The sequence below is a fragment of the Ricinus communis genome, chromosome 10 (assembly GCF_019578655.1).
Source record: "Ricinus communis isolate WT05 ecotype wild-type chromosome 10, ASM1957865v1, whole genome shotgun sequence".
Classification (NCBI taxonomy): domain Eukaryota; kingdom Viridiplantae; phylum Streptophyta; class Magnoliopsida; order Malpighiales; family Euphorbiaceae; genus Ricinus; species Ricinus communis.
This window is the reverse complement of record NC_063265.1, coordinates 11154241-11181023: the sequence shown is the minus strand read 5'-3', so window position 1 is coordinate 11181023 and position 26783 is coordinate 11154241. Positions and strand designations below refer to the sequence as shown.

At 33.3% G+C, this 26783-nt stretch overlaps 5 protein-coding genes across 5 annotated transcripts; 3 read left to right on the top strand and 2 right to left on the bottom strand.

The window, feature by feature from the left end:
• Positions 1 to 1220: 1220 nt before the first annotated feature.
• Positions 1221 to 4109, bottom strand: LOC8289351 (trihelix transcription factor GTL2). Its single transcript, XM_002512180.4, has 2 exons — positions 3216 to 4109; positions 1221 to 2864 (listed from the first exon to the last, which is right to left on the bottom strand). Exons 1-2 carry the CDS (start codon positions 3635 to 3637, stop codon positions 1382 to 1384), a joined length of 1905 nt encoding a protein of 634 aa, XP_002512226.2. The 5' UTR covers positions 3638 to 4109; the 3' UTR covers positions 1221 to 1381.
• Positions 4110 to 6330: 2221 nt separating this feature from the next.
• Positions 6331 to 7391, top strand: LOC8289350 (mitochondrial import inner membrane translocase subunit TIM23-2). Its single transcript, XM_025156197.2, has one exon. It carries the CDS (start codon positions 6642 to 6644, stop codon positions 7185 to 7187), a length of 546 nt encoding a protein of 181 aa, XP_025011965.1. The 5' UTR covers positions 6331 to 6641; the 3' UTR covers positions 7188 to 7391.
• A 3109-nt stretch (positions 7392 to 10500) lies between these two features.
• On the top strand, positions 10501 to 12388 carry LOC8289349. Its single transcript, XM_002512178.4, has 6 exons — positions 10501 to 10685; positions 10840 to 10998; positions 11148 to 11231; positions 11341 to 11466; positions 11569 to 11643; positions 12032 to 12388. Exons 1-6 carry the CDS (start codon positions 10592 to 10594, stop codon positions 12106 to 12108), a joined length of 615 nt encoding a protein of 204 aa, XP_002512224.1. The 5' UTR covers positions 10501 to 10591; the 3' UTR covers positions 12109 to 12388.
• Positions 12389 to 14021: 1633 nt separating this feature from the next.
• On the bottom strand, positions 14022 to 15227 carry LOC8289348 (probable ribose-5-phosphate isomerase 3, chloroplastic). The gene has a single exon (XM_002512177.4). It carries the CDS (start codon positions 15070 to 15072, stop codon positions 14218 to 14220), a length of 855 nt encoding a protein of 284 aa, XP_002512223.1. The 5' UTR covers positions 15073 to 15227; the 3' UTR covers positions 14022 to 14217.
• Positions 15228 to 23379: 8152 nt separating this feature from the next.
• On the top strand, positions 23380 to 26037 carry LOC8289347 (PITH domain-containing protein At3g04780). The gene is made up of 8 exons (XM_002512176.4): positions 23380 to 23568; positions 23723 to 23809; positions 24094 to 24217; positions 24314 to 24362; positions 24460 to 24517; positions 24615 to 24661; positions 24744 to 24821; positions 25767 to 26037. The coding sequence occupies exons 1-8, from the start codon at positions 23530 to 23532 to the stop codon at positions 25813 to 25815; spliced, it is 531 nt and encodes a 176-aa protein (XP_002512222.1). The 5' UTR covers positions 23380 to 23529; the 3' UTR covers positions 25816 to 26037.
• The last annotated feature ends 746 nt before the right edge of the window (positions 26038 to 26783 follow it).

Genomic DNA, 26783 nt, shown 5'->3' with positions numbered 1-26783 from the left:
CTCAGTGATTATAATAGAGAGTGAATGAATTAAAATCTGAGACATTATCAGTCATTACAAGAGACCTGGAACACTGCCTGGAAAACTTACATTTTTGAATTATTACATACATAAAAGAATACAGGAAGAAGGCGTTGTCACTTGTATGGTGTGCTGATAAAGACAAGGAAGCGTACGTGTGTAGTTTATGTTCATGGGCATGTGGTGGGACCCACCAGCCCAACAGACATATTATGTCATGTTTCTGTGTTGTCGTTGTGATCTTTTGTAATGTAGCCCCACTGTCCAGTCAGTCTCTGCTCAGCATTTAATTTAATATAATAATATGTTCTGATTTTAAAACAAAAAAAATGTATTATAAATGTTATATATGATATCATGATTATTTTGTATCTATTTATGATTATATGCCCATTTTCATTATTTTTTGGAATATTGCAACTAAATGCCATCTCTAGTATTTCAAATTGATTAAATGTATATATAAACTTTTCAATTTTTAGATTTAATTATTTTAATATTCTAACTTTTTAATAGATATTTTAATTTATTCAATTATAATATCTAAAATTTTTGATATCTAATTATATTTAATACATCAACATGAATGAATTGTATATATAGACATTTTAATATTAAAAGAATAGAATTTGAAAGTCCCTTAGATTAAATCAAACACCAAAGTGTCTAATTAGGTTAAAGAAATAGAATGAGTCAAACTAGAAAACTATTAGTAACTAAAGAAACTGCAATTAAAACCTGAGGACAACATAATGTATTTGGCACTTTAAAAATTATGGCAACAACTGACCCATGAAAGGTTGACAATTCAGTATATAATACAGCAGCAGCAATAGTCACAACCTTACATTTCTATAACTTAAAGTCTCGAGCTTGATGATTTATGCATATTTTTCATTATATATATATATGCAATGTACATATTCTGCATTATCTTTTGCTGGAAAAGATTCCAAGGTTTCTTTTCATCTTGTTTCATTTTATTTGGAAAGAATAGTGAAAGGACCATAAGGATGCTTTTCCCCAATATGGAAAACAGAAAACTTTAATACAATTAGCAATGAATTTTGCTTTCATAAGATCTCACAATAAAATATTGTCGAGTCCTTTAAATTTGTAATGGTGTCGGTGCTCACTAAAATACAACATCACATGTCTTCTCCAATAGATTTATGTGTTATATGAATAAAACAATGTCATGAGGAAAGATTTATATATATGTATACTATTTATCTAATATCAAAGTTTAACAAAGTGGTACAAATAAACCAAACGAATAAATTAATTAAAAGAACTTCTAATTATTTGTCCATTATTATAGCATAAATTTAATTAACACCCACATAAAAATTTGCAAAATTTAGAATTCAAAGTCAAAACCTGATGCTTGAGCTAGATTCTTCTCCCCTTCATTGCCAAGCAATGTTGAATTACTAGAGCCATTATTCAGGGATGAATTGAGCTTGCTAGCCGTGTGATTTTCCGGCAAAGCCGACTGCGGCCTTTCCTTCCCCGCCTCCAATGGCGGTGCTGCTAGTGTTCCTTGATTGTACAAAGTGCTTAATTGATGAAAATAAGGACACGTCCTAGAATCAACAGATCTTTTCTTGTTAACATCCTTAGTTTTTCTAAAATACTTGTTTATGTTCTCCCATTTTTCTTTGCATCTCTTTGCACTCCTTTTATAACCCAATTCCAACATCCCCTGCGAGATTCTTTCCCACAGAGGAGCTTTCACTGTTGTTGCTTCCTTATCTTCATTACTGCTACAGAGACTGCACCTTAGGTTTATCAATGCTAAAACCTCATCTTTTGGCCACCTCTTACCAAGGTCATCCTTATTATTAGATGTTGTAGGTTTTTTATATAATATATCGTTTGATAATGAACTGGGTGCTAATGGGTTGCTTTGGGAGTTGAGAAGTTTAGGGTTTTGAGTAGTAGCTATAGAGAATGAAGATGAACTAGGTATTTGAGGTGCTTGCTTCTCTTGCAATGAAGTGAGTTTAGCTGGCTTGCTTTTGGCTTGTGCAGGACTAGAGTCTTGATGGCCTAAAGCTATTCTGGTTGATGTAGGTGCTTCGGGTTTGCTTTGGTTATTAGTTTGAGAAGTTGGATTAGGGTTATGTGCTATGACCAAAGAAGATGAACTTGAAGGATTTGAACTGTTTGGTACCTTAAGAAGATCATGTGCACTTGAATGTTGAAGAATCTCAATTGAAGAACAACTACTTGATGATGATGAAGATGAGAACTTCTTCAAGAAGTTGATTATTGCTGTTTGTCTTTCACCTGCAAGAACTTGTTCTTGTGCCCTAAGTTCAAGTTCCTTGTTAATCCTATCAATTTCTTGCTTCTTCCAAGCTTCTTCTCTTGCTACTTTCTCTTCATCTCTCTTCACCATATCTTCAAGAAGCTTATTATGCATTTCTTCTTGTTGAGCCATAATTTTACTTATAATGTCTTCACAAAAGCCTTTAAACATCTCAAACTTTATCTGTCTTTTCCTCTTCTTGCTCTTGGATTTTTCAACTTCTTTCCCATTATTATCTTCTTCAGTTGGGTAATTTCCTACTGTTTGATCAACTCTTGAATCTTCTTCCACGTTCTGTTCAATCTTGTCTTCTTCTTTTTGGCTGGCCTTGTCCATCTTTTTGTTCTTTTCTGCAGCTACAGCTTCTTGAGGGTTTTGATTGTTATGACCATTATAAAGCTCTTCAAGTTCACCAAAAAACCTGTAATTATTCTTGGAGTAATTAATGTTGTTGAAGTATCTGTTTTCTTCTTCAAACTTTTCTTTGCACTTCTCAGCACTCCTTTTGAACCCAAGCTCTGCAAGCTTCCTGTACCCACCATAAATATATATAAAACCGAAGCTACCTACATATCATTAGCATTTACTTTCTCCATTTAATTTTTCAGCTCTTAAATATACAATAAGGTTTCTTTGATTATATATATATCTTCTCTCTCCCCAGACACAAACTAAACACTAGTCATGTGTTACAGAAACTCTATAGACTAGAAACGAGATGCTAGGCTCATATTTTAAGTGAGAAATTTAGCTATCATTCACTGATCATATACAGGTTAGTTCAAACGAAATCTCTACAATTCGATGTTTATCTTAATCTGAACCTCATATAAGAAAGGAGAGGCAGCACAAACACTTACTGAGAACAATCAAATTTTACCTTGATACATGTTCCCAAGTGTATTCAGGGAACCAATTCTCCATACTAGATCTGATCCTCAATAGAGCAAGAACTTCATCATTAGACCACGGATCAACCGATTCTTGAATTGATCTCTCTCTTTCAATCTCCAAATTCATAGCCACCATGCTATCCTCTTCCTTGTCCTCATGATTCTTGCCAGTGGGGTCTGAACTGTGGTGCAACGAGTGCAAGAAATTTGGGTGTTGTAAGGGTACTTGTTGATTATGATGGGAATTAGTGATAGTAGTCGCAGTAGTATAAGGATGATAAAAACTAGAAAAGCTAGTGTTACTACTAGTGGAGGAGCCATGAAGAGGAGGGAAAGAGACAGGGAGAGGAAGTGAAGAAGTTCTTGAAGCTATGAATTGGTGAAATTGGTCTGGTACTCCTTCAAACATTTTTGTTTATGTGTTATGTTTTGCTATCTACTTTTCTTTACTTTGGCACTGTAAATTAACCCACACACACACAGAAGAAAAAAAAAAAAAAGAAGTGGCATGGTCACAAAACTACAACACCAACCTCTTCTCTCTCTCATTTATCAAGGACTTTGTCGTATCATGGAAGGAGAAGATAGGGCGAAGAGACAAGCCCAAAAACACACACACTTTTGAGAGAAAGTGAAGTCACTGTCTTATAATAGTAAATGAGAATGAAAAGGATGTAATATACACAGAGTGTATGTGAGAATGGGGGAATTAGAGAGGAAGAAAATGATACTTGTTAATGTATTTGTTTTTTTGAAAGGGGTATCATGGTGGGTCTTTTTTAGAATCCAATGCAGTAGCTGATGGTCATGATGGTGTAATTAACGGGCAATGGAGATGGCAGGACACGTGAAAACATGCAGAGAATGGGACCAATTTATTTAAGGAAGGGGAAGGAGAAGGAGAAGATATATACATTTTCCTATATATATATATATATATATATGAAGGGATTCATTTGTTTTGTTTTCACATGTTCCTCAGGGCTACAGTCTCCATGTGTACAGCTTCAGCTAATAGTATATAACAGGACAATTCTTTCATTTTTGGGATGATTTTAGCTTTATACTCTTTTTTTCTTTTCTTAAAAAAAAAAAAAAAGAAGAAGGAATTTTAACCCGGCAATTGAGTGAAGCTGGTTGATAATGAAGGCAGTTAATATCAGTTGTTTTGAATCCAAACAATAAAAAATAAAAAGCTCCCAAAATGTGGCTGGCCATTTAAGAGCATTTGAATATTGTTTTCCGGTGGTTGTTGGAAAGTGGATGATATATGTAAATCTGTGTCTGTTTGGTAAGTGAGAAAATGGAAGAAAAGTATAGAGAAAGCATGATGAAAAAGGATTATATAGGGAGAGTAAAGAGAGTGCAAAAGGAGAAAGATGACAAGACTATGATTAAGGATATATCATCAGATGGGAAGACATGACATTTTAGAAATGAGGAGAAAGAAAAATAAGCCCAAAAACCAAGTGAATAATACGGTATGAGTGTGTATGTGTAGAGATTGAGTTGTTGGGCCTTTGTGCTATCTTTTCTTTGGACAACTGGATCAATTAAGTAAGTGGGCAAGTCTTTAAACAAAAACCAAGCCCAAAACGACAACCTTAATTTGTTTTGTGATTTTGTACTGATCAAGATGCTTGCTTTGTCTTGAAGCAATTATTAGGAACTTTCTGTTTCTAGAACTACAGCTGTGTTCAATGACCATTTCTTTCTAGAAAGCAGGAAATAATAACATTAAGGATCCGTTTCGTTCGTGTTTCTGGAAAATAATTTATTTTTTATATTTGACTGCAATGTTGAAAATTATTATAAAAAAATAAAAATAAAGATGGAAATATATAATTTGAGAATATTTTTTATTTTTAAAACGGAAACATTTTTTAGAAAATATAAAATTTTCCAATTGACGGGAAGATATTTCTCTTTAATTTATTTTAGGCATTTTAAATATAGAAAAAGATTTGAAATATTTTCTGACTAATATATTTCGTGAAACAAATGGAGCCTAAAAGAAAATTCCCAAACATTGAGGGCTCAGCGAAAGCTTGAAAATGATATAGCTTCAGGCTCTCAGAGAGGAGGAGACATTTATAAGGGAGCCATGGCTTAATGATTTCATAGGATACTTCCTTCTTCTTCTTCTTCTTCTTTTTTTTTTTTTTTTTTTTTTTTTTTTCTGAAAGTTTTTATTTTCTCTCTAATCTCTAGACTTTTTGAAGCAGTATTCTTGGTTTAGAGTTTGAAAACTTTTTTAATTCGTTTTTTCATTAATAAAATATTTTGCTAGTAGCAATTTGAATCTATAGATTGAAAATTATATTCACTCCTAAAGATTTTTAATTATGAAATTAATGCTTAATCCAAGTTATACATAAACAGTGAATTAGATAGGACATAGTTTATTTAAATTGTTTAAAATGGTTTTCTTTTAATACTTATATTCTATGTTTTTTGAATTATAAGAATATCTGTCTCAAATTAATCTTGAAAGTATTTTTTATTTATTTTATGGACATAGAAAAATAAAATAGACTACTAAAATTTATAAAATAAATATCTTGACAGTTGAATATGGCTATTTAAAATGCAAGGCGACATAGTCAAATTAATTAAGAATGTATATTTAATATATTTAAAATTCATATAATATATATTTATATAATTATTTAAATTAAAAAATAACTAATACATCTCTTAGTAGTTATTGTTATTATTATTATATTGTGATTTATTTTTTTATATAAATATATATATATATATATATAAATTTAATCTTATAAAATATTAATAATTTTATTATTAAAACATATCAGCTATTTATTTTAATTTTATACTATTTTTGTATAATTTGTAACTATTGAAATCTAAATAAAAATTTATTTCGAATAAATTTTATAAATTAAAAATTAAAAATAAAATCTAAATTAAGTGACAATGTCGTATTAATCTGAAAGAATTTTTTTTTTTTTATTATAGTAACTATTTAACTGACAATTTAAAAGATACAAAATATTTTAGACCGAAAAAGAAAAAAACTATCTTCGGAGAGGGAGAAAACACAAACCCCCTTGACGATGTAAGTAAAAGGAAAAAGAAAAGGACAAATATCTAAAACCTCAAACCTTCTAAAAGGAAAAGTTGGACTAAATAAAACCCTTTCTTTCTTTGCCGTTAAACCCTAACCCCAGAAAACAGCTTCTTCTTCTTCTTCCTAGAAACCTCTTCTCTTCCATTTTCACATTTCATACATATACATATACATATACATATACATATATATATACCCACTAGAATAAAAATCAATCTCTCAAACACCCGAGAGCCCTAATACCCAAATCCACCCACAAAAACCCCTTTCTTTTTCCACATAAAGGTCACAGTTTCATTTCTTCGTAATCGAGAGAAACCCCATGATGGACGATTCGAACGATAAAAAGTACTTGACATATCACCCGTATCAAGATCTTTACAACGTGCCAGCACAAAGCCTATACAAACTGCCCACGTCGCCAGAATTCCTATTTCACGAAGAAGCTTTATGTCAACGCCGTAGCTGGAGCGAGAATCTTCAATACTATACCGGAACCGGGTATTTATCGGGCGCAATTGTCGGGGCAGCTAAGGGTTCATTAGACGGAATCCGATCTGCAGAGCCTGGCGATACAATGAAATTACGGGTCAATAGGGTATTGAATTCGGGTGGGCATATGGGTCGGAAATTTGGGAATAATTTAGGGGTATTAGGTTTAATGTTTGCTGGGATTGAAAGTGTTTTGATTCATTATAGAGATGCCGATGATCTGATTAATACTGCTCTTGCCGGTCTTGGCACTGGTGCGATTTATCGCGCGGCTAGAGGCCCTAGGTCTGCTGCTATTGCTGGTGCTATTGGTGGAATTGCTGCTGCTGCTGCCGTTGCGGGAAAACAGGTCGTTAAAAGATATGTTCCCATTTGAAAAAGTCTTGATTTTTGAGAGGCTGGATAGGTGGTGTCTTATTTTAGCCACTTGAGGTTTTTATTATTTCGGTAATGTTTTAGATGGTCTCTTTTTTCATGGATATTTGGCGTAATTGGAATCATGCTTGACTGCTTGTAGTGAATACTATTATTGTTATTATCTTTTATAATCTAATCTGCCGACTTGTCCTTTCTTGATTGATGTTCTACTGTTTGATGGGAATTTTGGGTTTTTGGCTTTTCCAATGTTGTTGAGTTGGTTGTTTTGCAGGCTCTCTAAGTGATTTAGGTATTGATATATCTCTGAATTATGCTGAGGATTCTATTGTTAGTTTTATAGTTAATTTGGTGTAGAAATCGGATTATTCATGGTGTGCATTATTGTTTGATAACATTGTAATCTTTTCTTTGAGTAACAATCCGTAGTTATATGTTGAAGCTTGAGCATTTATGTCATGATTCCAACTCAAAGGACTACTGTCCCCCTTGTGTGTTTTTATTTTTACTTGATAGTTTCCAGTAATACCAGTGTGCTACGGACCGTTCTAGTATTGTAGGCTCATGTTCAATGTCATGGGTTGTTATCTTTATAATATATTTTGGCTTCTCATTTTGATAGTATCAATTGTGGGCTTGGAAGATTCTAATTTCAGTTAATATTTACCTTGGTGAAGGAATGAATGAGAACTTTGGGCAAGTAACAAAGATTCTGAGTAGATAGAATAGGGGAAGCAGTTCTTGCAACTTGAAGGAATACTGATATATTAGTTTCAAGACATCAAGTTGAAACTGGTTAACCATGAACTTTATGTTCTCTATTCTGGCTTTATCGACTGTCAGGATTCATTAAGACGATTAACCATGTGTTTCATTTTATCTATTCTAACTTATTGACTAACAGTATTCAGTAAGGCATGATGTAAAGTATATTGGAAGAAATATAGAAGAGGCCAGAAACATATAAGGGGAATGTTCTGTTATTTTGTGCTTTCAGTTCAGACCCAATATCTGTGCATACTAAACTGGCTTTTGCAGGATACATCCGAGTTTTATAATGTAAGCATAAGGTCTAAGATGCATTAGCTCTACCTTGTTTGCGGGACTGAATGATTTGAAAGGATGAATGGAGTTGAGGGCTATATGCTGATTTAAGGAAATTGATGGGGTCCGTCATATGATGTACAGATCCGGTATAAAAAATGATCATGGAATGAGTTTAAATTTATATCTTTTCCATCTTCTATTAACTACTGTGAAGTGGGTGAATATGCAGAATACGTTTCCTTTGCCCACCTTCCCTTCTGGTGTTTTGATCTGTTTAATTCCATTTGGGTTGAAAGAATAAGATGTTCCTCTTCTCTGGTGGGCGGCGCCCTGGTGTTATGGTTATTTTATTTTACTTTGCTGCAAACAGGATAAACTGTTGTTTATAGTTATGCAGCAGTAGCAATTCATTAAAATCTTTAATGAAAACACTTTCAGGTTGACGTTGTCTCGGGAGTGAAGGTTAAGAAAACTGACTGGAGATGTGTCGTGCCAAATAAACCCATCTTCATAACAGATATTTGCAGTTGAGCTCAGCTTCAGCTTCAGCTTTGTCCCAACGGATGATGGATTTACCCATTTATCAATTAGCATTAGCAAGCTTTTCAATATCAAATGTTCTGTTTTACTTAATTTTATCCGAGTATCAAATCATCATAAGGTGAACTAGCATGAATAAGGATATTTACATACTGAAAAATGAACTCAATTGGGATGATAGAAAATGTTCCAAGTGAGCTAAAGATTGAAAAACCAAAACATCAGAGACCTTGTCAAGGGAAAGAAATAAAAATCAAATTCAATAATATAACATCTTACCTTGAGGGGAGACCTCTAATACCCAATCCTCAATTCATTATTTTGGCCATAATGCAATTTTTTTTATATGATTTCTCAACTTGGTTATAAGACTTTACTTGGGTTTTTTATACTGGACAAAGGCTATTATACTAATGTTTGTCACTAACTAATCTTTTAAATGTTTATTCTATGTTTGTCTCTGTTTTGACTCCTTCAACCTATCACTTCTATATTTTCTAAGCTTCTGTGGTACATTTATGCCCATTTTTGGTGAAACACTGACTTTTTAAAGTTCAATTATTATCATTTTATTGCCACCTTATCTTTTTCTTTTTTAAATTTCTAAGAGAACATTGCCACTCTTCTAGAACTTCTTCTTCTTTGAATTTGTTTACACGTTTGGCATTTTATTAGGCAAATTGAGAGTTAAAACTTCTGATTGGAAGTGACTAACTTTCATTGGGAAATCAAAGCACTGTTTTATAGCATAACTTAGCACAACTTTTTCCATTTTCACTTGGCTCATAATTAGTTGTAGAAATTTGATTAATTGTGCTTCAGATTGTACTAACATGGATTTATACACCATTTAAATACTAAAAATAAACTTTTATGAATTAAATTTTTTTTTATAGAAGAGACTGGCATTGGTTTTATTTTAATTCTTGGAAGACAAGTTATTTCTAGACCAAGTAATGTTTCTGTAATCAAAATTTTCAATTTAGTCTGTACTAAAGAAATAGTGTTTAAATTCAAATTTCGATTTCGTAAGGTTAACAGAGAAGACCTCTTCTGATTTCAATCTTTTGTTCATCTTTCTAATTACTTTTTCAATCGTATAAATTAAATAATTGAAGAATACTTGGCACCTCGTTTCCTTCTCTCAGAGAAATAATATAACCATTTGATTCGTATGTCATGTTTCTTTCTTACCTTTTAAAAAAAAAGGAACTCTTTTCTTTAATTTGTATAAGTAATAAAATCAGCTTGATTTGATTCTTTTATTTGCAGACATGGACCGGCATTAATCATTTGACTTCTGTGTCCAGCTAACTGCCCTATATACCCTTCATCAACCATACGCCAGACAAAACTTTTGTTGGTTGAAGCTGACTAAATTTAAGGGTAAAGTTATTATTAAAGAAAATTTAACAAAATGAGAGACTTATTCCTTTGTATAAAGAAAAAAAAGAAAACAACCCAAATAATAAAATCAGATGTTTGATTTATTCAAACTGTAATGTATATTATATACAATTTAAAAATGAATTACAGAATAAAAGATTTGCAGAAGAGATATGTTGCTGCCTGCAAGAAACTTCTGAAGGAATTATATATTAAGCTTTCTTATTATAGTCATTGTTTATAAAGAAAATTTCAATGAACTCAAATAGTGTTAAAAGAATATTCAATCTCTTAGGTTTGGTAGCATTAAGGATCTTATATATATATATATATACATACACATACACATGTACCAACTTCAAAAGCAATCCTTGACTTCCATTTCTGGGCATAACATCTCTTCTGCTCTCTTTCTCTCTTTTAGAAAATAATATGGCCATTGTAAAGAAATTCTGTTTTTTAGCTTTGTTTCTTGTTTTGCTACCTACAATCGCTTTAGGGGATAATCGCTCGACTCCTATCCTTGGTACTTCTGCTCTTTCTTACAAAGTTATTGGGTTAATTATAAGCAGATATAACTGATGTCAGAAGCTAAATAATGTAATATGAATTCTAATAGCCACTTATTGGGTTTCTGAAAGAATTTTTCTGATGGAAGTGTGTGGTATGGTGAATTGCAGATGCAATATGCAATGAAGTGGAATGTGGGAAAGGAACATGCAAAGGAGACATCTTGAAGCCATTAGGCTATGTCTGCGAGTGTGAGTCTGGTTGGGCTAGAAGTCCAGATGCTGATGTTAATGACACTCTCCAGTTCCTCCCTTGTGTCTATCCAAAGTGTAAGAAGCTTTATCTTCTTCATTTTTTTTTATTTGGTTCATTTTCTTCAACAATTAAAACATGCATACAAGAATCCTTAAACAATTGACGAGGATCCTTAGAAACTAAACAGAAACTCATGTATAATCTATACGCATGTTCTTTACAGGTACTCTCAATTACGACGGTTGCCAGCCAGCTCCACCGACACCTCCAGAGAAAACAGTTCCCTTGAACTCATCATTCTATGATCGTAATTACCATAACATTTGCACTACCTCTTCTGTTCTTATGATCAAAGTATATATATTATCATCAGTTGACGTCTCCTCTTTTAACCAAGTTGACTTATACATGTATAGCTTGCTATTGGATGTTCTGTGGAGAAGGTACTTGCACAAAGAATTCAACATATAACCACTTGTGTACATGCAAGTCAGGATTCTCAAACCTTCTTGATGTCCCTTACTTCCCTTGCTACAGCCCATGTAAGAAATTTTGTCTAGCGTGCTAATTAAGCTAACCTCAGCTTATTTCTTCAACACTAATTAACAATCTTGAAAAACTGAAATGGTTTTATTGTTGATTAGGTACAATTGGTTCTGATTGTGCCAGCCTTGGGATTAAAGTTTCAAATTCAGAGTCATCACCAGGTACCAATCCAGGTAAGATTTAATTAAATTTGCATCCCCTTGTTTCAGGTTGTCTTCTCATTAATATGGTGCTTTCTTTAGTGTAGTTTTCTTCCTCATTGACTTTATCATCATCACCACTACATTAGTTTTTTTGGAAGATTAATCCCTTCCAAGTTCCAAAATTTTTTCACTCTTCATTTTCTTTTTTGTGATAAACATATCTGTTGCAACAACTTTGCCAGTTAAGCTACCAATTAGATTAAGTGCAATTCGTAATAAGCAGCTGACTTTAAGACCTTATAGAATTAATTTCAGAGTTTGAATTATGAGACCCTGGAAACCAAAGTCAAAAGTTCTATGAATATGATTAATCCTAGTGTCAGATACTGAAGCTGTCTTATTTGTGTCTGTTATACAGCAAGCTCAATTCTGCCAGGGAAGTTTCGATGGATGATCATAGTGCTTGTGTCTATCCTTATGGTTCTGCGCAAGTAGGATGAGATATGAAAGCAGAAAGAAAGAATACTGATTTTGTACCAGCCTCTAGTTTCACCATACCATACTTACTATACTATACATGCTGAAATTTACTTTATGTATCATTCCTTTGATCATTCTATCGATTCTTATGTAGAAACTCAGTTTGTATTGAATAAACGATAGAACACACACAGGTGGCAGTGTATTTATTTGTTTAGACCGCGTTTTTTTTAGTACATAAAATATTTATATTCAATGATAATCTTTGCAGTCGAGACTTTATTTTAGATGTCAATTTCACCTAGAAACTAATATGAAAATTTTGATTTTCTTGTATAACAAACAATCATATTATAGAAATTACATTTCAATGTCAACATCAATTTCAGGAGGTATGTAATGCTACCGCAAGTTATTATTAGCACAAGACCCACCAAATGTAATTTTTCTTTAAATCCCCACCCCCTAATAAAGCCTTCTGAAAAAAAATTTCTGAAAAGGATACACAACCTTACCACCAAAAAGGACAAGAGAGAATTCTTCTCAAGTAATTAATGCGAAAGAAGATGACCCGATTCATGTATGTAGTGGCTTTTGGGCATGCAAAATGCTTCTTCTTAATGACTGACGACTCACTTTGAAACGTGCAAACTTCAAAAGAAACTTGATAGTGGCAACTATAGAAGAAAGGTGTGGCTGGCTACAGAATTTGAGACCAGCTACAAGTCTAGGTCAGATGATTGACGCTCTGTACCATATTATTATTCCCCTCATTTTCTGTCCTGCCCCAGGAATGCAAAGGTCAACTGTGTTATCACGGAAAGAAATGAAGGATAAGGTAGGGAATGATAGAGACTGATAACAACCCAGTGCAAGCCTTAAGAATCACATTTAAGAGAAGCATCAGGGATCGGGCGTCGTTTGATTAAAATTTTTACAAAAATCACTTTCCGGATTCAAATAAGATGTCCCTTCTAAGGAAGAATATAATGCTCCAAAAATGTCAACAGAAACACGCTAACAATTTCAGAAGGGATCCAACATTCCACTCTGCATCTTGATGTTAAGGCACAACAGAGGCTATCTGTTGGTGTAGGAACGCTTTAGCGTTTGCTGTTCTATGTTAATTTCTGTGAGAAATAGGAATTTCAGCAGCTAAAATCTGATATTCATCCTGCGATTTCATATCTCAGAGTTTGATTAACAAAGAAAAGAACAAAAAGCTGAAAGAAAAAGGTAGGAGAATTGCATCACACAACTCAAAAATAGCAAAACTCTAATCTGAAAATCTGAAAAAAAAAAAAACATTAGGAGCCTGGCTATTTATAGACTAAAAGTAATCCTAACACTATCAGGACTAGAAATTCAATCTAGAAAAATTATAAGCTAACACTAACTAGGAAGATACTAAACAAGAATACTAATTAGGATAGAATAAAAATAAGTTCTAATATTACTAATGGCAGTAAAATTCCTAATTACACCTAAATTTAAACTTAGTAAACAACAATTTAGGAGAAAATTCTTAATGCCATAATTAAGAACTAAATCCCAAATATCTATTTTCTTGATCCGCATCAATTGTGCTCCAACACAATTAAGAATCAAATCAACCTCAGAAAAACGATTTACAGAGTAAATTCAGGATTATAAAAAGAGTAAATTCAGGATGCTCCTAAACATGGTAGCCATGAAGATACTCCAATAAGCCAAATTTCTAACAGAAGGCATTTGATCTTCAGAATTCACTGCAGTTGCATTTCTCACTTTCTCACATCACATAATTGGTAAAAGTCATAACATGGTGAAAATACTGTCTAAAATACTGTCTATACCAACATTGGTATTAATTGTACAAAGGAATATTAATTTAGGCATTCACTTTCATTATATCCAATAATAACTAAAAGGCATAAAAGAAAACAAGAAAAATAACTGCTCATGAATTATACAAGAATGAAATGACTTGCCGTTATTTCACATATCCATTGCTAAGCAAATTGAGCAAAACCTTATATAATGGCCCCATCTAAGAGTTCCACTAGCGAGTTCAAAATCAGCACAAAAATGTAATTAACAACAACAAGAATAACAATAGCAGAGCGGCAGATGATAATTGCTACCTCACTTGGTCTTGACATCAATTCCAGTCTTTCCAGCAATAATAACAGCAGTGGCCATATCCAAAAACAACCCATGTTCCACAACACCTTCAAGACTTGAAATTTCTTTACCAGCAGCATACCCATCTTTAATAGGATTCTCAAAATACAAATCAACAATATAATTAGAATTATCAGTAACATAAGGCTTCCCATCTTCATTCAATCTTAGCTTAGCATCAACACCTTCATCTTTAAACAATTCTTTTAACCTTATCAAATTATACTTCCAACAAAATTGAACAACTTCAACAGGCATTGCAAGCTTGCTTCCACCAAGACCATCAACTAATTTAGTCTCATCAGCAACAACAACAAACTTATCACTTGCAGCTTCCACCATTTTCTCTCTCAGAAGGGCCCCACCGCGACCTTTCACTAAATTAAGATCTGGGTCTACTTCATCTGCACCATCAATTGCAAGATCAAGTTTTGGGTGTTCATCAAGAACTGATAGTGGAATTCCTAGCGATAATGCTTGTTCTTCGGTGCGTTTTGATGTGGGTATGCCGATGATATCTTTTAATTCGCCGGACTTAAGGAGTTCTCCGATTTTAGCGACGACAAAGGCGGCAGTGGAGCCGGTTCCGAGGCCAAGAATCATGCCGGATTTTACGTAATCTACGGCTTTGTCGGCCGCGAGTTTCTTGAGGTCATCTTGGGTGAGAACAGGGGCAGATTGGGCTTTGATTGAGAAAGTTTTGGTGGGGGTCCGTAGGCTAAGGGAGCGGGTGCGCAGGTTAATATGGAAGGAGGCGCTGCGGTGGTGGAGGGAGGATAGGGAAGTGGAGGTAGTGGTGGAGGATAAGGAAACCATTGGCGGAAATGGAAGAAGGAGAGAGTGAGTGAAGGGAAATGAAAGATGAGACTTTTGATTGTGTGGGATATGAGTATATCCCTTTTCTGTGTTATTGTTTGGTGTCTGATTTTATGGTTGTTTGGACTCAGATGAAGATAGAAAGTTTGAGACTTTTGGTTGGGTTTTGGTGTCTTTTTTGAGGTTGTTAGGTTGCTAAAATTGGTATCTCTCTTTCATATTTTTCTTTGGCAAAAATATAAATATAAAATTCAATAAAACATAATTTTAGAAGTATATCAAAAAAATAATAAATAATAAATAAAAATTTTAAAAAGTGTGCAGATTTTTAAAAAAATAAATAGACATTCTTATTTTAGTAAAAAATAAAAATATAAAAGTTTAATAAATAAATTAAATATTTAACTTAACCAACATAAAAAAAACTCTAAAGTTTAAAATAGAGTTTGCCACATTCTTTTAAAGATTAAAACATATCATATCATTTATTTCTAGAAGTATTTTTCTAAAACTTAGATAAATATAAAAAAGTTCCATAACATAAGTTATTAAGTATAAATATATATGAGGGAGAGATTTGAAAGGAAGATGAATTGTTTGGTGGGGATAACTAAAAATCAATTTATCCATGTCTTTAGAATCTAATCATATATATATATATATATATATATATATATATATATATTGATTTCATTTAAATTTTTTAATATGTATATTTAAAATTTTTGTACATAAATTTTTACTTTTACATATGTACTTACTTTTGATACATGAAATGTAAATTTATATATAATTTTATAATTTTATATTAATTTATTGATTCATAAATTAAAATTTTAATTAAAAGGGACTCTATTCCTAAAAAATAGTATAATTATTATATTTTAATATTATATTACTAATAAATAGTCTGCTAATTAGAAAATAATACTATAGCATATTAATTATTTTAATATTATATTAATTAATAAATTGTAACAATTTTAATTTTAAAACATAACACATTAAATTATATTTTTAATATTATATTCAATAATAAATTAATTTTCTAATTATATAATAAATTTCTAATTCTAAATAATAATAATATCAATTATATTTTAATTCTTATGATATTAAATTAATTAATTAATAATTATTAAAATAATTTTATATTATTACATCAATAAAATTTTAAAATTTTAAAAAATTAAAGATATTGAAAAATAATTAGTTTACTATTAATTTTTAAAATTTTATAAATTAATATTAAATATTAAATTTTTTATTAGATTGTATCTATCAACTTGATTTTATAAATTAGAATAATAATGGCGGTCGTGCAACGCATGCACACATAAGGACATGAAAGATAAGATTACATACTTTACATAAAGATAGATAAGATAAGTTACACTCTTTCAATTACTTCATAAAATATGGAGGAGAGAGATTGGGTGTTGTGTTGTCTTCATTGCTTGGATTGCCATCGAAAAAGGTTGGATACCATGGACCACTGTCATCGTCTAGTGGCTGGGAATCTTGCATAATGGCATTTTGTTGTTCTGTGGTCAGACTTGGATCATCCAGAGGTAATGACAGCAAAGGTAAAGTGGACTGTTCAGTGGTGGAGTGTTCAGTCTATTGATTATTAGGTCCATTGTAAGTACAGACAAGTGGTGTAGAGACATTGGTCCTTCCTAGATCATTTCTTAATTACAGAGTAAGCTTTAATTCTCTTGTTATTGGTGGAGGAGCAAGATGTAAGGGCATTTCAATTGTCTTCCAGTATTGATAGATGTTTTGGATGGCATATGTATCTTCTGAGAGTTTAAAGTAAGGCCTGTGAAGAATATAGATGACATGATATTCTGGAGCCTTGAAGCTATTGTTTGTGAACAATTTATTTTCATGAATGATTTTGAGGAGATCCTTTTTCCATTGATATGGGGTTTTGAACCAAATGAGATATTTCCATGAATATGTCCCTGCATTTGTATCAATATCGAAGAAGTATAGGAGGTCCATGACTGGCACTTCTATAGTATGATAACAAACTGTGGAAAGACACCATAGAAACCATAGTTCACTTTCGATTTGTGGATGGATAGGAGAAAGGTGGTAGATTAAGCACCAAGGATAATCTGGATAAAAGAAATTGGGTTGGATAGGTAGTGAGAAAGTCTTCTGGATGATTGCCAGATAATGGAACATCATATTTTTGACAAAACTGTTGACCTGTTCTGTTGTGAGATTTGTAGGAAGGTCTGGTGGAGAGGGATGTTGTAGAGGCTTTTTTGAGAACGCAGAGGCCATGAAGATTATCGGAAGTTTGATTGTTGAGATGAGAAGGACAATAGGTTGGGTTTTTGGTTGTGGCTTTGATAGTCTGGATAAGAAATCTGGGATGAGGTTTTTTGTTCCTTTTATATGCTGGACTTCACAATCATACCTGCTGAACCATGACTTTGACCTCAATAATTGTGGTTCTAGTAAAGTTTTCTGATTGAATTCAATAATTTTTGGAAATGAAGAGTTATTCATTTGTACCAAGAAGTGTTGACTGATCAGAAAGAATTTAAACCTTTTTATTCCATATTTGACTGCCAAAATTTCTTTGTATGTTGAATGGTAATGTCTTTCTGCTGGAGAAAATTGTCCGGATGCATGCCCATACAGTTTTTCCTTATCATTAAGATTTTCAAGAAGAATTGCCCCCCATGCGTGATCTGATGCATCTGTCTGTAGGATAAGATGTCCCGTAGACGGGATAGTAAGTGGTGGAAGGTTCTGGGTCAATTCTTTCAATTTCTTGACAGCTGTTGTTTGTTATGTGCCCCAAGAAGGGAGGTTATTTTTGAGCATTTTGGAAAGATGACATGTGTGACTGGAAAGATGTAGTATGGCTTCCCTGGCATAGTTGAGTATTCCAAGAAATTGCTGAATTTGTTTTACAGAGAGATTCTCATCTGGAAAACTATCAAGCTCTTTTGTCAAGTGTGGACCATACGTATATTGGCTGTTCTTAAAATGCATTCCAAGGAATTCTATTTCTTGCTGGCTAATAATACTTTTATTTTCTGAAAGCATTATTCCGTACTTCTGGATGATAGCAAGGAATTATTTCAGAAACTGATGATGATCTTCAGCTGTTTCTGAGAATAGGAGAATATCATCAATATAGATTAGGGAGGAATAGAGGATAGGTTCAAAAATTTCTATCATTGTCTTTTGGAACTGGGAAGGGGCTGTTTTGAGTCCAAAAGGCATGACTGTCCATTGGTATTGTGCGTTTGAGATACAAAAGACTGTTTTATACCTTTCTGAGGGATGGATACCCAACTGCCAAAATCCAGCTTTAAAATTAAATTTTGAATAGTATTGGGCCTTTTGGATGTGGATTTTTAGGTTCAAGATGCAAGAAAGAGGGAACTTGTTGTCTTGCAGGAAGTGATTCAGAGGCTTGTAATCAATAACAAGTCTCTTTTTCCCTCTTAATTTTTCAAATATTTTTTCCACGTAAAAGGCTTGGCAGGCCCATTATGAGGTTGTGGGCTCGATGAGACCTTGTTGTAGAAGAGTCAGGCACTCGGATTTGGCAAGAGCCAGGTCTGTAGGAGACATTCCTAGATGAGTGGCCTTAGTTGGATTGACATCCTCGTTAAGCTTGAAAGAGAGCTTGATATAGAACTGAGGATCTTTCCACAAAGGTAGTGGATGTTGGAAATGTGAATGGGATTCCGGACAGAAAGGGAGGAATTTCTCCTTGTATTGCAGGAATGGCGGTTCTATGTCTGCTATGGCGATCAGATTAGAAGTATCTGTGTATGGACGGAATTGTCTCTTGAACTTTATTCCTGTAGGAAGAATTTGAAGCCTTTGCGCTTGATGATAAACATCAAAACCTATCAAGAGGTCTTTATTTGGGAGGTATGAGCGAATGATGTGTGTCCATACCACACAGTCAAGAAAGAACTGTATCCTAATTTTTTATTTCGTAGTCTTGAAAGTGTGGCCATTTGCTGCTCTGAAAAATTGGATATGAGATTTCCAATACTCAAACGGGAGAACATCAGGATTCATCATGCTTCTTTGAGCTTCAGTGTCGAAGAAGGCTATGACTGATATAGGCTTTGAATACCTTGAAGGTAATACTTGTACAGGAACATAAGGTACTGGAGGTACCTTAGTAGCAAGTTGAGACAATTGGGAAATTGGCGATGGAGAGAAAGGATATTGCATCACATTTGCTAGTATGTCCTTTTCACCTTTTGCAGGGTGATTGATCATTAAGATTGGAATCATATCAGCATCATAATTTGAGGAGGATTCTTCCGAGGAATCAGTAGAATCTGAATGTTCTTCTTCTATTCCAAAGAGACTTTCTGGAATGAGATCGTCTTGTTCTGATAAGAGAGACTCTATGTCTTCTTCAAATGAATCTGGTAGAGATATGGACATACTAACTTGCTGGATCATTCTTGCTGCCTTTTCCGAATTTTGAGGACAATCTTTAGCATAATGCCCCCTTTTTCGGCAGATGTAGCATCTATCTGATTTATTGCCTCTATTTTTCTTTTTCCGAAAATATTTGAACCTCTTTGTATATGACCTTTTCTTACTGAACTCCTTGCTTCTATTATGAGGGTATTTTTGAAAATGGTGTCTTATTTTCTTCTTGTGGCTGGAGCAGACACAATTAGAGGACTTACCTTTAATCTTGATGTGGCTTTTGTTGCAGGCCTTTTGAACAATCAAATCTTTTTTGAGACAGTCTCCTGAATAATTCTTGCTGGTCATATAGTCTCTTGATAGAGGAGAGCGTAAACTGCCAGATTTCTCCAAGGATAATTGAGGTAACAGACTTCTTTGTTGCGGCGATCATATTATTGACTTCTGGTTGGATCTTATATGATAATGAGGTAATGAAAGTATATTTTAGCGTATCATCACCATCGTGTCCACCAATAACATAATACAATTTGGACATTGCAGAATAATATCTTTCAAGATCCTTGATTTTAACGAACAACATTTTCGATCAAAGTATTCTTGTTTCTGTTGTCGTATAATGAGATCAAAGCTTCCAAGGAACTGATTATGGAGGACTGCGACCGCAGCTGATGGAGTTGGCAAAGTCACGAATTGGAGCCTGGTGTATTCAGGCTGCGACTGAAACCAATCCCTTAAACTGCCTGTGAATCTTGTCACAAATTCAGCAAGAACCTTTTTGAGTGTGGCACCTTCAAAGGTCATTTGAAGATCAATCCATGCTAAAAATTTAAAAAGTTTATCTCTCCATTTTGATGGAGACAGATCATCAAAAATGAACCAAGGTCCTGTTCCAGTTGTGGATTTTGACCTTGGGTGTGGAGTTTCAGTAGGAACAAAATATGACTGTGCATCATCTGTGCCATCTTCATGCTCTACTACTTCTAGAGACGATTCAGTAGTAGAGGTATTCATGAGTATTTCTGTTATATCAGCCATTCTAGAGGTATTAGAAAAAGAATCAGAATCAGAATCATAAGGGCTGATTAGAGATTGGTCTGACAATATATTGCCTTTCAAAACTGTAGGATTCAAAGCCTTTTTTTGTTAGGGTGTAGAGTTTTTTAGATAGAGGTATGATAAAGTATTAAAAGGTGGGTAAAAAGTTTCTTCTTGCTCTGGGTGTCGAAGGAGAGGAAATGCAGAATAATATGAGGGGGCTATTGCAGAAGATGTGGAGGCTACAGATGTGAATGAAGGGACCATAGAAGATTGATCTTTTATAAGAATATTCAATTTGATCAATCTGCTTTTTAAGTCTCATAATTTTCTTTTCCTTTTAGGTGAAGGCTGGTGTAATTGGTTGGGGTATTCGAAGCTTTCTATCCAGGGTTTGGTATTTGGAGGTTAAGGAGGAATACAGCTAGAGTACTTCTTGAGAGAAGGTGTCCAACTTCTGATCTAACTTTTGTGAGAAATGTAAGGCCTGGTCTAACTTGCCATCGATCTTTTTTAGGTACATGTTCTAGGCTAAAGCATTAGAAGTTTGCCAGTTTAGCACTTCTTCTGCTTGAATGAGCTTTTCAATCTGCCCAAAAGGAGCCACTTTTGAAGGGGTGACCTCAGATATCATATTTTTTGATTTTCCCAAAGGAGAAAAATCATGGTCCTGAATCATAAAACAACTTTGGACAGGTAAGACTGTGGACACAAGAGTTTGTATTTTTGCACGACAGGATGGAGAGAGACTTTTTTGAAGAGTGGTCTCTCTTTTTGTAGGATTTCTAAAGCCTCTTCATAGATAGGTAGAGGGGTCCTTACTCTTGATGCACCATCTGGGTCCTGATCATCGCATTTGGATTTCTTGTGTGAACATGGAGAACTGTAGAATACCTTTGGAATCAGTCTAGGCTTTTCAAGTTTAGGTTTCTGAAAACATGGTTCTCCTAGTTCTTCTGCACAGTTGCATTCTGGGTTACATTTTGAAGGATCTATATCCCAGATAAAATGGCTGTTGATTTTGGCTGGATAGACATAGCATTCGAAAGGTGAAAAGGCATTTACCGGAAGGCCCTTTTCAGGTTTTGGAGATGGGACTAGTTGTATCATTGATGCTTGAAATATGAATGGAAAGGAAGATGAAGATTCTTCAGTTTTCCTGAAGATGGTCTTTACAGTGCCATCTTTTTCTTTGATAAAAGGGGGATATGTGGCTTGGATCTGCTTATCCTATGACTGGTAAAGTTTCTCATAGTTTATTGCCCATTCAAGAGGGATAAATTTCTCTAGATCTCATTTTTCCAATTGTCGTAGTGCCTGCACAATTGTGGGAACTTGTCTTGCATCAGCCATGATGAACAGAGCATCTGTTGAAGATTGAAGACCTGGTAGTTGTAGGTTTATTGCATGATCCTGCAGCCGATATACTAATTGGTGATGCAGTGTTGTTGCAAGGGAATCAACCACCTGGTCAGCTCCAGTGATCTGGATCTGTACTTTCAATGCCGTAGAGAGATACGGGTCATTGAGTGACATATTGAAATTAGGGAAGAAAGTGAGTACTACACTTCCTGTATTGAGGGTTGTGACAATTGCTCCAATAACAACATGCTCATATCTAAGATATATAGTGTCTAAGAGTGACATCCGGGCAGTGACAAGTAAACCCATTCAGTCATGGTAGGATAACACCAATCTGATGGCCCCGAGGTGGAGATGAGTATATCCTTGTCTCTTCCATTACTGGATAAAAGACTCAGGAATTTCTAAGGTAACATATTGTTCTTAGGTGGTAGCTGTTAAAGAACATTGGGATAATGCAGAAGACTGAATGTATTCCTTGACTGTGAGAGGAGGTTTGTGTAGTAATTGGTTAAAGGTTCTTATTATCAAGGTTTGTTTCTTGAAAATATTGTACAAGTTGATTATATGGATAAGAGTTTTATCAATTTGGACAGTTTCAGGAATGTGAAAATTTTTTACAAGATTGTCTATTTTATAGGCTAGGGTTTTTCTATAAGATGGAGAAAGTTGAAAAGTAGCAGTTTGAGTAGTGAATTCAGGACTTGCAACCATATTGATTCAATTCTCTTTCTCTTTCACCAAATGGCTCTGATACCAGTAAGGAGCCGAGAGCTGTTCATTCTAATAATTCTCATACTGTAAGCTCAAGACAAGATAAATCCTCAAGCTAAGAGCAACTGAAGGCAACTTAGCCATGAATGGTCTATATGCTCTATTGGATTCTTATAACCGAGCTAGTCCTTTTGAATTATAGAAGAACAAATCGTGCAAACTAAAGACTCATAGTCAAAGGATCAAGAGAAAGAGATAGAGAGTTTAGAAAGCCGTATAAAGAAAACACAATAACTTATTAAGATATAAAATAAAAATAATAAATTTAGCACACTCAGCTAATTTGATAATAATACAAATTAAATGATATAATTTTGATAATTTTTTTATATTTAGTATATTTTTAATAAAAAAATTATATAAATAAAATAAAAAATGGTAAAGATAAAATTTTAAAAAATGTTGTAAAATTGCATTTTCTTGAAAAAAGCTCTGTACCATAAAATTTTTGTATGTGTCATTGTTAGACGGGCATATAAAAGAGTATCAGGACCCAAAAAATGGGCTTAGTCTTAAGCTCTCTAGACGAATAATGGCAAGAGGCCCATAGTTCGGAGACAAGTTAACAAGATTTTAATCCAAACGGGTCACAAGTTAAACTGTGTCGTTTAACCGATTCCTAAATTTCTAATTTGTCTTCCTCTGGGATTCCTCTGTTGTGTTGGTCACAATATTATTAATATAAATATTTCTTTGTCCTAATTTAAATACACTTCTCCTTCTCAAAAAAAAAAAAAAACACTATTTTCGCTCTCTCTCTCTCTCTTTCTTTCTCCTGTATAAAAAGTTATTCTCTTCTATACATATTTTCAGAAGAGCTACAACCTCATTAATCAGTGCAATTAAACAACCATGTCTGCAGAATCAGCCACTGCAATTCAAAGAAGCCAAGTAATTATTTCTACTTTCTTTTTTGTTTTTCTGTCAAATTTCTTTATTTGTTTCTTGAGAAAAGATAAAGTTGCAATCTTGGAACTGGGATTTTGGAGGGTTATTTAATTGATACTTTTCTAATTTATGGGTTTGAGTCTTTTTGATGAATCAGGTTGATCTTGTGGACTTCGTTGATTGGTCTGGAGTTGAATGCCTTAACCAAAACCCCAGTCACTCTCTTTCCAATGCTCTCAAACAGGTAACTTTCAAAAGAACTTATTTTTTTTTTTAAAAAAAAAAAAAAAAAAGAAAAAGAAGTTTCAAGGTAATGAAAGTTCTAAGATTTGCTAGTGTTATTTAATTTATTAGAAATCAGTGTTATTCTCTTGAATATGCTGAAATAGAGAGTTGCTGTCCTTTAAATTGATATCTTGTGCCAATGTCCGTTTCTTTTCCTTTCACTATCGTATGCTATCAACGATAAGGAACATGACTAGTTTGGTCTGTGAGTTTTATTTATGGTACTTTGTTGTTTACAAATAGGGTTATAGGGAAGATGATGGTTTGAATCTAGAGAGTGATGCGGATGAGCAGTTATTGATTTATATACCTTTCACCCAAGTTATTAAACTGCACTCTATTGTCATTAAAGGTCCTGAAGAAGAAGGTATTAATCGAAACCCTTTTTATGGACTAGAAAAGTCACCATGAAAATGCTTTTATCTGCTTGCCTAGTATTCTAATTACGTGGTTGTCTCTACAGGCCCTAAGACTGTAAAACTTTTCTCAAACAAAGAGCATATGGGATTTAGGTATGATTCAGCATCAACTATGTCTGATTGTTTTAATTTTCACTAAAAGTGTAAAAGAAAATCTTATATGTTGTTATTTTTGATGTGATAATGGCAGTAATGTCAATGACTTCCCTCCTAGTGACACAGTAATTTTATCACCAGATACTCTCCAGGTGGATATATATTTCTTGTACTGGTATTATATTTATGATTCATGGTTTGGATAATTATGCTAATTTTACAATGCCATTTATGCTTCTCTGTCTATAGGGAAAACCAGTAGTTTTGAAGTATGTTAAGTTTCAGAATGTTCGTAGGTATTTCAACTTCTTGTGTTATTACTCCATTTATTCCTATTACTCTATCTTCTGGAAGCTAATTTGATTTTATTTTTATTAGCTTGACAATTTTTATTGAGGATAATCACACGGGTTCTGATATCACCAAAGTCCAAAAGTTTGCACTGTTTGGGACGACGTAAGTTTGAGCGAGCCATGAACATTACCTACATTTCTTTCTTATTTATCTATTCATTTTTTTCTTGCAACTGTCTGTACACATGATATGTGACGTATGTACCTCACTTCAGATCTAGTGAATTGATGTCTTTTATTTTTGTTTAGTAGTAGCTATATCTTTTGGAATATTTTAGTAGTAGCAATTCCATAGTGATCTATAGGTTAAGAAAAATCGTAACTTTGAATTACTTCAATAAATAGTCAGGCTGTCCGACGTTATTTATGAATTTAGGTTTTCTTTTTCAAGCCATTCTTTTGTGCTTATTAGCTGAATGTGCACCGCTATTTTGCACATATGATAGGCTCGGATTTTTGACTTGTCACCTCTAACATCTCTCGACGCTCCAAAAAACTTTACTTTTTCTTTTTTTTTTTTAAAGTATAATGGACGCCATTGTTTAACCCTGCTTGAAGTTTTGGTTCTGTTGATCAAATTTCTTACATACATCAACCAAGAGTTATTTCACTTAGTTGCAGTTTTTATTATTTATTGTTTGGTAAATGTTATTATATGACTTCTTAAGTGTTACATAGAGATGCTGAATATCTTTTTGTTGATTAGATTATGTGGTCAATAAGTATTTAGTGTACAGCAGGCCTGTCTAGGTTTGTTGCATATGCACTCCTCATTCTAATTATTTTGAGCGAGAAAAAAAACAGTTATAGTGCCTTTACAATATTTAGCTTTTCATTCTCAGTGAAATAGTTAGTCATAAGAATGTTTATTTTCCTTTTAATAATGAGCATGGCTAATATAAAGTTCATCCTATGCTTTGAATTAATAGCATTTTTGTATCTATGGTGCAATTTTTTTTTCCTGTTCTCGCTATAAAATATAAATGTTAAATGCAATGTGCATCTGACATCACTTTCTGGTCTTTTTCCTTTTTCCCCCTTATTGCAGAGTGGAAACAACCGACATGAAGGGCTTGAAGAAGGTTGAGGATCATTGAGAGAAGGGTTAAAAGGGGTTGAAGTTTGCTTGGAAGCACTTTTAATTGTCTTATTTGTGTCTTCTGATGTTTAAGCTATATACAGTATTAAACAGTTCAGTGCATGAAAGTTTCATGGCTGTTATTTCAATCTCTGATCCTGGAAAATCAGAAAAATTCCTAGAATTCTGTCAAATGGTTTTACCTGCAAAATTGCATCTGAGGTCACCTTTTGTTGAAGTATTTTTTAGCTATGTTGTGATACTGGTTTTATCAAGCATTTTCAAATACAAAACCTGGAGACAGACCCAGAAGGGTTGTTAGCTTAGAATATGCTTTGTCGTCATGCAGACATGTTAGCTTAGAATATGCTTTGTCGCCATGCAGACATGCTAAGAGCCTTTTATCAATAGCAGCCGAACCAAATTCCCCTATTTCATGGTTGATCGCAATCTGTATTAGTGCAAATCTTTATGGCTTTTGGTGTTTTACTCCAGTACCTAGGATGGTTTTCTTTGTTGATTAGTGCAACCCAACGGTCAATATAATTAACTCAATTTATTTATTATTGTGTGACTGACCCATTATTTTACCACATCCAAGGAGTGGTTTGGGTGGTAAATAGATGAGCTAATTATGAAAATAAAAATGAGTGATATTCAATATGGGTATTTAATTGGTAAAAAATTACTCTAAAATCATCCATTCTTCTCTATTTCTTTAAAAATGAATTTTTTGTTTCTATAAAAATTAAATCAAATGAATTTTTTTATTTCTATAAAAATTAAATCAAATTAATTATAAATAATTAAAATTTATAACATATTGATTACATACTATAATAATAAATTAAAAGTTATTGTTTCTATAATATTTAAATATTTTATTAATATCAAAAATAAATATAAATAACATAAAATAATCATTTCAATTTTATTTCTTTTTATTTTATTCACATTTCTATTCTCATTATTCTCATTTTTATTTTC